We start from the raw sequence: 16,452 nt of genomic DNA on the forward strand, positions 1-16,452 counted from the left end.
CATTGCTTCTAATATATTTTGAGGACACAGTTACCTTTTCAAAATACCAAATTTGAAAATTCACACCAGAAAGCATTTTGGCAGGCTTGAAAAATGGTAGGAAGAATATGTGAGGAATAAAAGCTGCTTGAAGGTAACCTGAGGATTCCATGAGAGTTTGACCTGTTAAATTAAGAGGTTTAGACCTGGTAAATTAGATTAATGTTCCACTACATTTAACCATCCTTGCTACAGGTTACTCTTAAAATATAAGAATTATTTATTTGGGGAACAAATGTTTTTAATGTATTCTAGCCTGAGAACAATGCTTATCAGAACCATATTTACCATTAAGTGACAAAATTAAGTTTGTTAGTGTGGTAAATTCTTAGTAGTTTTCAGACTTTTGTTGTCCATACACACCTTAAAGTTTTTTTATAATCTCTGGATGTCTTAAATCCCCTTTATTTTAACAGATTACCTATTTAACTCTCAGAGATATCAGCATAAAAACAAGGTTAAAGAGATATTACTAATATTTGGCAATAGCAACTGTGCACATATAAGTTAAAATGAAAAAATGCTTTGAGGTTGGGGTGTTTCTAGGGGAAGCCTACTGACCATCAGGACCCAGTCTTCCATGGTGGCATTTACCATAGTAACTTGCTGCTGGCCATTGTCCAGCCTGTTCTTTGCACATTTTGAAACTCAGTTTTCTCAGTCTATTAGAGTTGATTAGCTAGAGAGTGCTGACTGGAGCTAACAGGCTCCTTAGACACCGATACATTGGAGGTCAATTTATTAATTTATAATGAGAAACAATTGCCAGAATGCCTAGATGCTCATGCTGGCCTGACCAGCTCATTGTTTCTCTGTAGACAACCCACATGGGAAGCCAAATTATAATCAGAAGATTGCTTGGTGAGCAAGGAATTGGAACAAAAGAAGTTTTCTAATTTGAATGTTTAATGGCATCAAGCAAAGACAGCCTGATTCATTCATCCTTACATAGAGATAGCCTTGCCATGGGTGGTAATTCTCAGAATCCATTGGCTGACACTCTCTCCTGGACAATGCCTGAATTGGATACTGCCTTCATTTTTCTTGTAAGACTGCTTCTTTGTATTTCCATTGTTTTTAATAGACACATTCCTTCTCAAAAAAGTGGTATCTTCAGTCAGGTTATAAAGAAGGTATTTCTGACCTCAGAATCATTTCTTTTCACAGAGGATCTATCTCTGTTCTGATCCAGGTGAGGACATATTTGCCAGTTTTCTGGAGAGCACTTTGCTCATGTATTTACTATAAAGACTCTTTGGTTATCAATCTAGAACTCTCCAGTTACCCCAGAAAAATAAAGAATTTCTGTATATTAGTTTCCTAGGGATGCTATAACAAACTAGGTAGCTTTAAAATAACAGAAATTTATTGTCTCATGGTTCTGGCTAGATATTCAAAATCAAGGTTCTGAGGGAGAATCCGTTCTTCTGTTCCATGCCTCCTTCCTAGTTTCTGATGGTTGCCAGCAATCTTGATGCTTCTTGGCTTGCAGCTGCATCACTCTGGTCTCTGCCTCTGTTATCACATGGTCTTCTCCCTGTTTGTCTCTGTCCAAATTTTTCACTTCTTTTAAGACAGTCATGCTAGATTTAGCGCCTACTCTAAGGCAGTATAACCTCAACTTAACTTGATTATAGCTGCAAAGACCCTGATTCCAAATATCGTCATATTTATAGGTTCTGGGTGGACATGAATTTGGGAGGAGGACATTTTTCAACCCAATGCATAACTGTAAAAAACTCAAAAGAATATGGCTTGTCCCTTGACCATACTGTTTATTGTCACCACTGTACCAGAATGAGCTACCTTTTCGCTTATTCAGATGCTGTCATTCAAAGAAGCACATTGTTTTGATTCATTCTTTTGGCAAATGTTTGCAGACCTTTTCTTTGTAAGCATTTTAGAGCTGCAGTGACCTTTAGACATTATCTAGCTCAGTGGTTGTCAATTTTGGTTGCATTAGAATCACCTGGGCAATTTTTAAAACTTTTAATGCTCACCTAGCACCCCAACCTAATTAAATCAGAATATGTAAAGGGGTGGCCCAGCAACAACATTTTTTAAAATTCTCAGAGTTAGGGGATTATAATGTACAGTCAAGGTTTAGAACCACAGATAGAAAACCTTTGTTTTATAAATAGGGAAATAGGAGCCTAGATTGATAAAGTGGCTTTCCAAAGCCTTTAAACTAGTTATTGGTAGCCCTGAGACACAAGGGTCTAGGTCTTGTGCCCCCTTGAACTTTTCTCTGCTTCTCACCACTTAGGCAAAAGTTCCCTTCAAGTTAGCAAAAAATATATTACAATTAAAAGTATTTTAAATGATACATTTGGGATTTAATTTGCATTGTCATATATAGAAATATATTACAAAACAATATTTGGTATTAAGTGTGTACTTTCTTTCTCTTTGCGGGGGAAATTGTTAATCCTTGGATGACTTTTTTAAATTGAAAAAATTACAAAAAGTCTATAATCACATTTTTAAAATTTGGGTATATGTTACCATTTATTATATTTTTATTTTTAAAATGGGCCTGCCATTATAGGATACCTTTGTTAATCTTTGTCTATCACTTCTTTAAAAATCCACTTTTTCTCTCCTTTCCTTTTTTAAATAATAGCGCTTTGAGATACAATTCATATACCATAAAATTCACCCTTTCAAAGTGTTTAATTCAGTGGTTCTTAGTATATTCACAGAGGTGTGCATTATCTAATTTTAGAACATTTTCAAATTTCAGAAAGAAACCCTGTACCCATTAGTAGTCACTCCTCATTTCCTCTCCCCAGCTCTTAGACACCACTAATCTACTTTCTATTTTTTTGGAACTCGCTATTATGGATAGTTCATGGACCTTTCATGAAATCATGCAGTATGTGACTGGCTTCTTTCACTTTGTTTAATATTTTCAAGGTTCATCCATGTTGTAGCACATGTCTATACTTCATTCCTTTTATGGTCGAATACTATCTCATTGTATGGATATGCCACTTTTTGTTTATCCATGCATTAGTTGATGAGCATTTGGGTCGTATCCACTTTGGGGTTATTATGAATAATGCTGCTATGAACACTCACATGTAAGTTTTTTTGTGTACATGTTCCATTTCTCTTGGTTTTATACCTAAAAGAAGAATTGTTGGGTCATGTATTAACTCTAATTAGCATTTTGAGGAACTGCCTAACTTTTTCAGAGCAGCTACACCCATTTATATTAAGGGTTCTGATTTCTCACATCCTCACCACCAACACTTGTGATTGTCTGTTCTTTTTATTATAGCCATTCTAGTGGTGTGAACTCATTATCTCATTGTGGTTTCGATTTGCATTTTCCTGATGATAATGATGTTGAGCATCTCTTTAAGTGCTTATTTGTTATTCGCAGATTTTCTTTAGAGAAATTTTTCAAATCTTTTGCTCAATTTTTAATCAAGTTACTTGCCTTTTTGTTTATGAGTTGTAAGAGTTCTAGATACAAGTCACTTGTCAGATACATGATTTTCAAATATTTTCTCCCATTGCATAAGTTGTCTTTTCACTTTCTTGCAGGTATTGTTTGAAGCACAGGAGTATTTAATTTTGATGTAGCCCAATTTATCTTTTTCTTTTGTCGCTTGCGCTTTTGGTTTCCTATCTAAAACTGTTGCTGAGTCCAGGGTCACGATTAACATTTATGCTTTCTCCTAAGAGTGTTATAGTTTTACCTCTTATATTTGTATCTATGACACATTTTTAGTTAATTTCTGTGTATGGTGTTTGTGTGCACCTATCCAGTTGTCCCAATATCATTCGTTGAAAAGACTATTCTTTTCCCATTTAATTGTCTGACACGCTCATTGAAGATCTGCCATAATAACTGTGTGGGATTTGACTAAATTCCTTTTTTGTTGGTTAATGTCTACTAGCTAAATTTTTTGTTGGTTAATGTCTACTAGCTAAGTTTTTCTCTGCTTTTAGGAGGGAGGGAATAGGCAATGATACCTTTTCTGGTTTCATAGTCTAGGTTAAAGCTCTCTCTTCTGCGTTTTTTTTTTTCAAAGTGGATGTATATCTTTATCTGTGTTGTACTTTGAGCTGTGCCTTTTCTGTTCCTCTTCACCACTTATATCTGAACCTTGTCTTTCCTTTGTCCTTGTGTACCGTATTTCAAAACTTGGTTTCTACTCTCAGCAGTTTCTCTTTGGTGAGACTTATCTTGAAAGAGAGCTTTGGTTTGTTAATTTTGAGTTTATAGGTCTCAGACTGCACTGTTAGACCTTACGTATATGACATTGGTGTCTACTCACATTTATTTACAAATGGAATTATGTCAAACTCTCGGTTTCTGTTGCTCTTCTCAGACTGGCCTCCATGCTGTCCACCGAGCATCTGCTGTCAACCATAAGGCTCTTCTGTTTTGTCTTCATGACATCCCACACATCTTCCCTCACAGATGCTCATTCTGTGCAGGTCTTGTAGTTGTCAGAGATTTTAGATTTTACTTGCTTACTAGAGCTTTGTCTCCTGATGTTGTAGATGTTGTCTGTGAACTTTTGGTTTTGCTATCCTTGTTGCTTTGTCTGGCTTTATGGAGAGATTTAGAGGAGATTCAAAAAGTATAGTTGCTATTGCTATCCTTTTCCCAGAATCTTCTCACTGACAAATGTTTTGAAAGCACATTCTATTCCTTTTTTAAAACAGTATGGTGTCTATAAGTTAAAAAGAAAATGCAATCTGACAATCAGGTCTTAATTCATAACCAGATAATTCTGTAGTGAAACAAATTATAGGAACTTTTTGTAGGCTGAGTTAAATATTATAAAATGTTATCATACCTATTGAATATATGTCATATTTTGACTGTGCTAAGAATCAACTTTTCTCTTTCAGAATAACAAGCCTTTATACTCATTTGAAGATAATTCAGACTACGTTTATGATGTTATGTGGTCACCCACCCACCCAGCCCTCTTTGCCTGTGTGGATGGCATGGGGAGGCTAGATTTGTGGAATCTCAATAACGACACGGAGGTGAGCAGCAAAATAACAAAAATTGCACTGAAAAATAGAAAATTGGAGATTTATTGAATAATTTGTGAAATTCTTTTTATCCCAAGGAATGTAAAAGGGCTCTGTGATTGTAGCATCATCACAAAGAAACCAAATAAGCTTTGTACCCTAAATAACAAACAGCATGCTGTGCAGAACTGAAGGGAAAAATAATGTTGCCAAGAGCACTGGGGCATTTCCTTTTACTTCTGAAAAGCACTATCATGTCTCTCATGTCGTGGCAAAATCTCATTCATAAGACAACTGGAATATTTTTCATTCATTGGCTAGAAAGCAGAGAGTTTCAGACTACTGGAGTATGTTAACCTTAATTCTGACTTTCTAAATTATCCCTTAGCATTGATAGAATTGCGTATCATCCATAAACATTAGTCTTAGCCTGACTCATTTGAATGAAAGAAAAATGTATTTTGATGACTCGTTCCACAAAGGAGTGAAAACACTGTTACTGTTACTATTACATGAATATAGAAACCATTAAATTTCTCAATTGCTATACTAAAATCACTTATTAGCAATGAAATTTTAACCGTAGCTATTATTTATTTTTAGCTATGTGTATTTTTACCAACCTAGGCTTAAAATGTTCTTAGAATTCTATATTGCTACATGGTGGTAAGAAGTAACGTTAGCAGTTCTATCAGTAGTAGTTGTTGAGAAAAAAAAAATGGGTTCCCCCACAGCTCTCTCTTTCCCACGTCTCTTCATATTTCTAGTGGCATCTGTCCAAATACCTTGAAGTAAAATGGTTATACAGGGCAAGGAAGTTACATATTGAAAATGTAAGAATTTTAACACTATGAACTACCAGTTTAGTAGTTTGAGGAAGAACATTCAAATACTGCTAGGAAAAGGTATTAAGCCCGAGCTAGATAATTAGGCTTAATTATACATTCCTAGTTATCTTGAATGGTGCCGATTTTATTTTCTTACTTTGGATTTGGTGTCAGAGATTTCAAGTTACAGTCAAATTTGGATCTTTCCTGTAATTACAATATCTAAATTGTAATTTTTCTCTATAACAATTTTAGCATTTTAGGAGGTTAAATTAGTCATTTAGGGATGAGTCAATTAGAAGGATTATTTTTAATCAGATTTCAAATTAAAATTTTATCATGCTTCTGGTTGAGTCAAACATGCAATGTTTGCTCTGCATAGGAAAGGTACGGTCAGATTCCATAGGGCTGGGGCCGTTGTGTGGATGCCATCACTCTCCCTGCTCCAGATAATTCATGAGAACAGGGGCTTTGGAAAGACCAATAGTATACCTTCAGTATGAACTGTTTCTAGGAACTGTGGATCAAATCACAGGTTTCAGCTGACAGGGATGCAAGCTACAAAAGTAATTCCCGTCCTCTAAAATTGAACCATAATCTGTTTATGAGGGCTTTTGAAATGGTTCTTTAAAATGGGGTTTTGGCCATCTGTTTTCAAACAGCTTGACTTCTTAAAGAAGTTAAAACAGCAACAAAGAATGCTTTATTAAAGAGAAGATCTTTCAGAATGATATATCTAGTCATGTGAGAATTTCTTATATAAGGACTTATTTTCCCAAACCGTTTTCAAGGATTGACTATAATGTCATTCATAATGTCTCACTGAACAAGAAAGTTGGGAAAATTCTTTCTCTGTTTTCATCTTTGTCTTTAAAAATGTAGCCAGATTGGAAGAAAGAATTCCTGTTTTACATGTTTATAGAAATCTTGATGAGACTTTTAACACTGTACTATATTTTAAATGACTTCAGGTGCCAACTGCCAGCATTTCCGTGGAGGGTAATCCTGCTCTTAATCGTGTAAGATGGACCCATTCTGGAAGAGAGATTGCCGTGGGTGATTCTGAAGGACAGATTGTTATATATGATGTGGGAGAGGTATGGGGCTCACTGCCTATAATTTTGACACATCTATTTAGTTTTCACAGCACTGAAGTAACAGTATCTTCATGGCTAAAGCTAGTGTTTGAAGTTCATGGATTTTATAAACTGTATGGTTGTAAAGATAAAATTTACTTTCCACCACAGGAATGACTCTTGAGATTAATTTCTTTCTAACTGTATGTCCTGTGTTCCCATACAACAGATTTTGAGGGTAATACGTGTTGGAAGTACTTTGTTTCTTGAAGCATTCATTGCTGGAAATTAGAAATTCTTTAGGCAAAAGAAGAAATTTGGAGTTATAGTTGGACTTCAGGGCTTTATAGAATTGATACTGAGATAAGACTTTATCTTTCTGTATTCATAGTTTGTTTGGGCCAGTTGATAGAAATCAAAAGTAATATTTTTTGAGAGTTACCTGTGATGACATTGTGAAATGTGAATCTTGTCTCTTGACCCTTTTTGCAAAGCCATTATCATTGAATCCAACAGGATGAGTTGCAGTTCTCACATCTTTAGTGCTCGGGTTGGTGTACACAATGCCCAGGAGTGATTTCCTTTTTTGAGTCCTGGCTAGCACCTTGGTCACTCCTTCTTCTACTATGCCTTATGATTCCTATCTTCTCTGATCACCTCCAGAGCCTCTAGCAATTAGATTAGAAGGTAGAGAGATTAATTCATTTAGAACAACCAATTGAACCATCTTCATAGGTGGAATTGTCTAGTATTGGTAGCCAGAAGCTGCATAAGGCTATTGAACATTTAAAATGTGGCTAGTACAACCAAAGAACTGAATTAAAAATTTTTAATTTTAAGTAATTTAAATGTACATAATCACATGTGGATGGTAGCTACCCTTTTGAGATGGATATATCACTGTCCAATCTAATCTAATATGGTAGATATAGAACCAGGCACATCTGTTTGCCACAATGAATGGTCTGTGCCATGGTATTGCAATATCACATTCTCCAATATTATTATAACAACTGTTAAAAATTTTGGCAGTTGGACTGCTTCAGTGAGGCAGAAACATCACAAGCTTCTTTTCCTTTTTTATTGTTGGAAAGAAGTAGCACACCTTCTGATGAAGGGATTAAGATATCAAGAAAGAGTATCTTAAGCTCCAAACAAAAATACTTATAAGGAACCAAGTTTTTGAACCGTGCTTTCCAAACCATTTCATACTAGAAATGATGCAAGAAATAACAAATTTTAAGGTATTCCTTCCCACCAGCAAAATTCACGAGATAGTGTGTAGGAGTTATAGTTACAGAACATCATTGTTGTTTTCTCTTGCACTGATGGTGATAATAGCAACATCATTTCTAAGGCTGTCACAACACATTTCCCAAACACCGTCTTTCGTTTTGAGATGTTATAAATCATTGCTGTAGTCCCTGTAATCATAGAAAGGCCATTCAGGTCAATTATTACTTTTTAATAGAAAAATTATTTGAAAACAAACAATAATAGTAGGTAAGATGATCCTTTATTTCAGTACACATAAAACGTTGTCTTTCTTTTAACAGCAAATTGCTGTCCCCCGAAATGATGAATGGGCACGGTTCGGCCGAACACTTGCAGAAATTAATGCAAATCGAGCTGATGCAGAGGAGGAGGCTGCTACCCGAATACCTGCGTAGCTCCTGAAAATGGGATATGTAGCCTTAGTGGATTTGGGGAAGACTTTAAGTAGATCCTGAGACTATTTGCATGCTTCTGTCTAAATGATAATTAAAAGGAACTTTGGTGGATTAAACCATGGATTTAATGCAGCAAGCAATTCTTACAATGTCCCTTTTTATATAACATGCATCCTGTTTTGGATTTATGTCATTTTTAATACAGCTTATCGACTTTACTGAATGCAGCCTCTTTTGAATTCTTATACACAGGTGTATATTTGGTATTAGTTATTATTTTGAATTATTTTCAACTTATAACACTATATACAGTTATTTCTAAAGCACAAATTAAATAACTTCTGCATATTTTTAAGTAATCATAATTCCCTGTTATACTGATAAAGTTCTAACTTAATATGTGGGAACATTGTTCATTCTTAGCCATAGCATGCATACATCTATCCAAGTTATGTTCTAATATCTTTTTTCTTCTTTATAATTCATGTGATAGCTGTATATAAATAAAAACAAATATGATTTAACTTTTCAAATTTTCATTTCGATTTACTCTTTGTAATTTTAATTGTCTCTTTTAAAGTGTCTTTTTTTCATATCTTTAAGTTCCTGTTATAAGCAGCCGCTTCAAATCTCATAAAGCTTTGTGCCTTAAATATACCATACAGTATGCTATAGCTCTCCCAATGCATTATGAACTGATGTTTAGATAATGTCAGTGAAAAAATTTCTCCTGTTAACTTTGGCTTTACTCCCTTTACTTTCTGTTTATGTTAAATTTAAAGAATAAACAGAAAGCTGCCTGTTATTTTCACTGGTTGAGATTACTATGTCTGGGAGCTCCCTGAGACTAAAATTTCCTTTTAGAGAAACCGATTTCACGGTTGCAGTAGCCATGAAGGAAAAGTGCTCAAAGGAACTTTGTCATTGAATTAACTCCACATCTTGAGACCTGTTACCACAAACTTGTCAACAAGTCTGAAATGTAAGTGACAGATATCCAAGAGTCAACCTGTTTGAAAACTAGACGGATTATGATCAGATCTTGATTATATCCACTTTAAATTGTCCATTTCCTTAATTCTGACCTTTTAAAGTTTAACTATCATTTATTCAACAGAACATGAAATAGGAAGGAAAAAATAGAAATTCGAATTTGAACATTTTTATTGTTTGCTTTTTAAAAATAATTCTAATCAATGTTGGCAGATAAATTTCCAAATAAAATTTCTTAACTATCAGTTTTGTATAATGTAAATTTGGGATAATTGACCAGAAATATTAAACCCAACTCTGATTCTAGCTCTAACACTCATGAGAAGTATGATTTTAGCCAAGTCTTTCCATCTGTCTGTGCCTCATTCTTTTTACCTAGGAATTAACTTTGGATTAGATTATTTCTAAATTACCTTCTAGCTCTAAAATTATTAATTGTAATTCAGGAAATTCTCCATTTTTATTTATATTCAGTTTTTATAAATTGACACCCCGTAATTGCCTATTGTATATCAAAGATAAGTTTTTTACATCAGCAGGCAAATATCTCAAGTTATCTCATGGTACCAATGTCTGTGAGTCAAAAGTTTAATTGCAGCAGGGTCACAGACAATGTGTAGAAAAATTCATGTAATCACTGTAATAGTTACTATATTTTTACTCTCAGTTTGTGAAAATGACTAGAAAAAGGGAAAACAATAATTATATGAAGATTGGAAATCAAGATGTGGCAAATCAGATGCTCATTGGACTCAAGTTGATGTGTTCAATTGTGAATGAATAAAATTGGTAAGTATTGGCAAAATACTTATCACCAAAGAGTTTTTGCTTTCTTCTCCTTCCCTCCCCAAAATCCACTCTGGATCTTTGCCCATTTAACTTGTCTACATTTTTAGGAACACATGAATTTAATGTGAGGAATTGCTTTTTAAGGTTCACTCTATAATAGCAAAAGAGAAACTACTGAGACTGTCAGTATTGATGTAAAATCTTCTGACAGATTAAGTTGAATAGAAAAGTGTAGCACAGCTCTTTACACTTTTAGAAATGAAAACCTTTTAATTTTTAAAAATATCCAGTTATGGAAATGTACCTTATTTTTTACTAGTTATATTTATTTTTCTCTGAGAAGCAAGCCATAGCTTTCTGGCTAATTTCTTACTTTGTGTTTACTTTTGTTATCTTTTGGAATGAGAAAAAGGATTATTGGTTATCCTTGTGTTTTGCAGAAAACAATTAACTTGCAGTAAATCTCAGACATTCATTTTTTTGGTATCATTTAAACCAAAAAAAAAAAAAACCCAAAAATTTATCAGTAGAAACTATCTTCTTGTTTATAGATCCAGCTCCCTACGAAGTTTAAAAAATCTAGATATAAAATATTGTTGCAGTAATGCTGAGATGCTGTATTATGAAAGAATGAATAACTTAAAATTTAAGGGAATCTAAAGGAAAGCACTGTTAGGAATAATCCTAGTCTTTCAATATTGTAAGGATGGTGATTCGTTCTATTTGTTCTAGTACCGACAGGCTGTAATCTCTACCACTTGAACTATATGGAAGGGAAGGGCTTGAATGAATGAATGAATGAATCAATGAATCAATGAATCAAAAGCTGGTGTGAAGCATATAATTTTTATTTCCATTCTATTCAGCAGTGAATTTTAAAATGTCTTTTCCACAACCCCTATATTTCAACATTGTCACTGTAAAATTTTCTAAGAAAAAGCCAAATTAGGTGTATGTTGGGGAGAGAGAATGAAGCTTCAATTACCCTCAGCTGCTCAATCGCTGTGAGAAGAGTTTTTTAAAACATGACATAGCATCCAAGGTGGTGATGTCATGCCTGAATCTTGGGCATAAATCTAAGGTAAAAAGCCATCGGCTTTGCCTTGTTTGACGATTTGGTGATGGGATTCCCATTGAGGTTTTTTTTCCCCCAAGCTACATAGAGGCAAGAAAGGAATTTGCTTTTCTGCTATCATCTTGCTGATTGCTAGGCTTGGGAAAAATACGTGGGAATAATTTTTGACTCATTAAAAAATGGTGGAAATTTATTTACATATCCAGTTTACAGAATCTGGCGGCTTCTAGTGCTACCAGAGAATTGGAAAGTTGCCCAAAGGCAAGAACACCCATGTTCAATATTTCTTTTGCAGTAGAGGATTACAATTAATTGAGAACATGCTTTTAAACAATTTCATCAATCTTACTGCCTCCAAAAGGTAATAATTTGCTTGTACCTACTGTATTACATTTTTATTTGCTTTTACTTAGAGTATTATATTTTAAAAATCCTTCGCACATACAAGAAATACATTTTAGAAAAAGATGCTGCAATTCTAACCAGCATGCCAACTGGAAGACTTTGGATATGCATCATATAATTGTAATGCTTTTCTCAGGAGGCTGATGCTCAGACCTTTCGTTGGACTTCAGGTTTACAGATTCTGCTTCTGCCTGCCATGTTCACAATTCCCTAACTTCGTAAAATTCGAATAGATTTCAAGTGTTATAAGTTTTCAGTATGTAGCTTCTAGATACTGATAGTTTCAATATACCCAATCAGCAATCTTCTACAAACTTTTCTAAAATTACAGTATTTTGTGTCATTAGTTTCATAGCAGGAATCTCAGTTTTGGCTTCTTAATATTCCATTACCAGTTCCCAGTCAGAGGATGGAACAGCTTGCACTCAGGTAAGCTTTCAGAAAGGTCTGTTTCACTTCATAAGGTCATTCATTCAGGTCTCTGGTAATGTTATCCTGCTTCTCTTTTAATGTACTTGATTTGGTAGGAAAGCTGTAGGGCAATGATTGTGTAGGGTGTAGAACACACCTACGTGGTGCTGAACATGCAGAGACCTAACTCCATGACTCCAGAAATCAGGTATACCACCGATGAGGCTTTGATGGCAAGTAATTTTATCTTTTGTGAATTTTTGAACTAGATTTTTAACTTTTTTTTTTTAACTTTTTTTTTCTGAACAAAGTAATGGAAATACTTTGGAACCAAAAGCATTAACTATCTCTTATAGTTAAGGGTGGCCTGGTATATGAGAAAAAGAACTCTGGGCTCAAAAGACCCAAGTTCTAATTTCCTTATATCCCCATTGCCAATAATGTCACCTGGGACGAGGATCAGTACTTTCATCTGCTAAGAGAGGAAAATATTTTCTTTCTGTGAAGATTATATAAGATGTTGTGTATGTGAAGACTTCTGTAAATTATAAAGTGCCACACAATAAGGGAGTCTCTCTTTTTTTTAAGAACACTAGAATGGAGAGGACCATTTTGTGTAGCCATTTGTGCAGTGCAACAAGATCTCATTTTCTGAGAATTATGTGGCTTGGTATTCGAGAAAAAAATTTTTTATTTCTAAGAAATCACAATTTGAACCTCAGATGTTTAGGAGTAGCAGTAAACTGAGGGAAACATATTAATTGCCCTTAATCAAGGTTATTTTCCTAGGAATGTTTTTTCTTACTGTAGTCTATAGTAAAATTACAGAATGTGCTAGTAGAAAATATGACCCACTCTGAATTTCTAGCCTATACTAAGCTGTTGCTCTTATGTTAATTACATATCGAACATAGGTTGATATCTGGAGCCTTAGAAAAGAGGAGGTGGACCCCTTTTTTCAAAACAATGAGAAAACAAACTTGATTACAGACTAATCCAGCTACATACTAGCAGAAGTGGATGGAGAACGAGAGTTATTCAGCTATTACAACGTATGCAGCACCCTTCCTTCTTCCCTGGGGTCAGTCCCCTTGGAAATAACATGTGTTCATTGTAGGAGGATGATCACTAGGAGGAGGAGCTTCAGTCCTTAGGGACTTGTCGGGCTGAGAGGAAGCCCTAAGGTTAGTTCTGCAGGAATAACTTTTATCTAACTCACATCTGGATTGGCAGATCTCTGCTTTCTCATTGTATCTGCAATATGATTTCCAGAAATAAGTCAAAACTGGACTTGTTAATAAATACCAATAGAGCAAGAAACTTGGTAAAATGAATAGCCCCTTCCTAATGGGCCTCATATCTAATGTTTGATAAAATCATGAATTTGGCAGTACACTGAGGGTTATTAGATGGATTTGGAAGACCCCTTCATCTTCCAAAGGCAAAAGAAATGGCCTTAGCCTTCTTGAAACTTGAGAGCTACTTAAGTAGGATTTGTATCAATCGAGAAAAAGGACTTTTGTATTTTGTGTTGAAAATCAGGGAGTACCGTGTTATTCATAGAAGACTGCCCCTGAGTTTTTCTGTTCCTCCTTTTTGGCGAATCTTTCTTCTCTCTAGACCTTCCTCCTCTCTTGTAAAATGAATGCTGCAGTAATATCAGTGGTACAAGGGATAGTGGGAATAATACATCCACATAGATTAGAAGCCCTAAAAGGCTAATTGGATATCAAGATATTATGCTTTAGTTGGAATTATATCAGCTGAGAGAAGACAATTGACTACTAAATCCTGATGTATCACTGGTAGATAAACCCCTTCAAAACATGGTGGTCTGAAATTTTTATTTCTGGTTTAAAGAGACTTGGACTTTGAATCAACTTGTGTTGAAACTCAACCATACCTTTGAGCAGATTGCTTCAACTCTGTAAGCATAGTTCCTCATATACCACCTCACAGGACAGTTATAAAATTAAACCAGATTACATATGAAAATGAAGCCCTATACAAATGTGAGGCATTGCTGTTATGGGAGGTGATGAGTAAAAACCTTCAACAGGTTTAATAACTGTTCTTCAGTACTTCTTAGAAGTTTATGGGCTCTATCTCTTGGCTGTAAGAGATTAAAAACAAGCTCTTACAAATTCAGAGATTTCCGTTTTACCACACATGGCTTTCTGCCTTGACCAGTTAGAATTCCCTTCTTATCTTAGCTTTCTTTTCGTGCTTTCTCTATTGTGGGACACCACAAAACCAGTATGGAGTAAGTTTCAAAGAAATTGAATTGGGAAGATCTACTCAAAGATCTTGGACCAACACTGTATACTTAATGGAAATGTATGTCTCTCGTTTCCAAAGTTTATCATTTCCTCTACTTTATAAAGAATTTAGAGCTACAATCTTAACGACTATACTGCATTGCCTTTATGATTTTAGTCAACCAACAAGTCAGTTTTTTATTCAGATACACTTACATACAATGTCACTCGCTTAAAAGACCATACAGCAACTCTGTAAGAGAGGAATTAGGATTCGTCTTCTGGTTTGCAGAAACCTGCAAAGTGATTCTAGAACTTTGTCATTATTCTGTTTGACTTAAACTGCTGGAAGAAACAAGTTAGATATGGGAATGTAAGTTTCCACTGACTAAAGAAGATGGTGGTAACTATAAGAGAGCAGGACTCTTCTGTGGAATCTCTGTTAGCAAGGACTCTGCCTAAAATCCACTTAGCAATCCCTACTTTTCTCCTTCCTAGGCCTTCCCCTAACATTTGCACTCAGTAAATCACAATATTTCAATGTTACAAAGCAAGCTAACTGTTAAATCATGTTCACAACTTACATGTACAGCTTGGATTTTGGAATTTTCAGACTTCTTAGAGTTCCATGTCAGAAGGCGGCAGCCATGGAAGAACCAGCTCACAGCGCATTCTTCTTTCTCTTCCCACCAGCTCCATTTGTTCTATGACAGGCCTCAAAGGAACACTTGTGGATTCTTGAGCCTACAAGCCTGAGCATTGTGACCCTGCAAATAACCATCTTTTGACCACCCTTTAGATTTAGGGGTGTATTTGGGGGAAGATGGACCTGGTTGAAGAGGCTCATGAAGGCCCTGGAAGCTGAGTTGTTAAGGTAGGAAATTTGAGTCCCAGGCACTTTGAACATGATCCAGAATGGAACAAAATGGACTCCAGGTGGGCATATCCTGTTGGCCCTGTAGATTTTGTGTCCCGTGGAGAGGGACAGAGAGCTATAGGAGGCAGCTAAGGGCAGTGCTGGGCTTTTTCTCCTAGAGCCCGCTGATTAGTTTTTTTTAAATTATTTTTATTGAGGTGTAACTGACATAAAACATTGTGTAAGTTTAAGGTGTACAATGTGTTGATACATTTATATATTGCAGTATATAAACAGGTGTAGCATGATAGAATCATGACACATAATTTCATTTTTTTGTGGTAGGAACAATTAAGATCTAGTCTCAGCAACTTTGAAGTTTGTAATACAGCATTGTTTATAATCACTATGCTTTGCATTAGATCTCTAGGACTTATTAGTTCCAAGTTTGTACTTCTAAACGACATATCCCAATTCCCCTACCCCTCAGCCTCTGGTAACCACCAGCATACTGTGTTTTTATGAGTTTGGCATTTTTAGATTCCACATATAAGTGACATCATACAGTATTTGTCTTTCTCTGTCTGACTTATCTCACTTAACATAATGCCCTTAAGGTTGTTTTATATTTCCATTGTTGTTTTTTTTTTCCTGTTTCTGTGCACCTTTGTAAATTGGTGATTTTCCATGATAGTATCATCTGTATCCCCATTATTTTTTATGTACTTACTCTAGAGTTTTGCTCTGTGGTGACCACGAGGCTTACATAAAACATCTCATAGATAAAACAGTCCATTTTTTAAGCTGATGGCAACTTAAGTTGCCTGCAAAAGCTTTTATCCTTTTGCTCCCCTCTCCTTTATATTTTTGATGTCATTTACCTCTTTATATCGAGCATTCATTAAAAACTTTGTAGCTATAGTTATTTTTAATACTCCTTTAACCTCTTATAGTAGTTAAATGATTAAAAACCATCCTATTATAGAATGAGTTTTCTGACTATATTTACTTTTACCTGTGTGTTGTATGCTTTCCTATGTTTTCATGTCATT

The 16,452-nt window shown here is 35.1% G+C and overlaps 1 protein-coding gene across 5 annotated transcripts in view; it reads left to right on the forward strand.

Moving 5' to 3' along the window:
- DYNC1I2 (dynein cytoplasmic 1 intermediate chain 2) overlaps positions 1-9,141 on the forward strand; it is a 49,866-nt gene extending 40,725 nt beyond the window's left edge. For 3 of the 5 annotated variants that reach the window (XM_025039331.1, XM_015596676.2, XM_006921187.3), the window contains 3 exons: positions 4,912-5,052; positions 6,839-6,964; positions 8,500-9,137. In XM_025039331.1, coding sequence (XP_024895099.1) covers positions 4,912-5,052; positions 6,839-6,964; positions 8,500-8,613 — 381 coding nt within the window. In that variant the 3' untranslated portion in view covers positions 8,614-9,137. Of the gene's footprint in view, positions 1-4,911; positions 5,053-6,838; positions 6,965-8,499 lie in introns of all 5 variants that reach the window. The other 2 variants (XM_015596678.2, XM_015596677.2) reach the window with 1 other exon arrangement.
- Positions 9,142-16,452: the final 7,311 nt, after the last annotated feature.

This window comes from Pteropus alecto, unplaced genomic scaffold (genome assembly GCF_000325575.1).
Source record: "Pteropus alecto unplaced genomic scaffold, ASM32557v1 scaffold3, whole genome shotgun sequence".
In the NCBI taxonomy this organism is placed as follows: domain Eukaryota; kingdom Metazoa; phylum Chordata; class Mammalia; order Chiroptera; family Pteropodidae; genus Pteropus; species Pteropus alecto.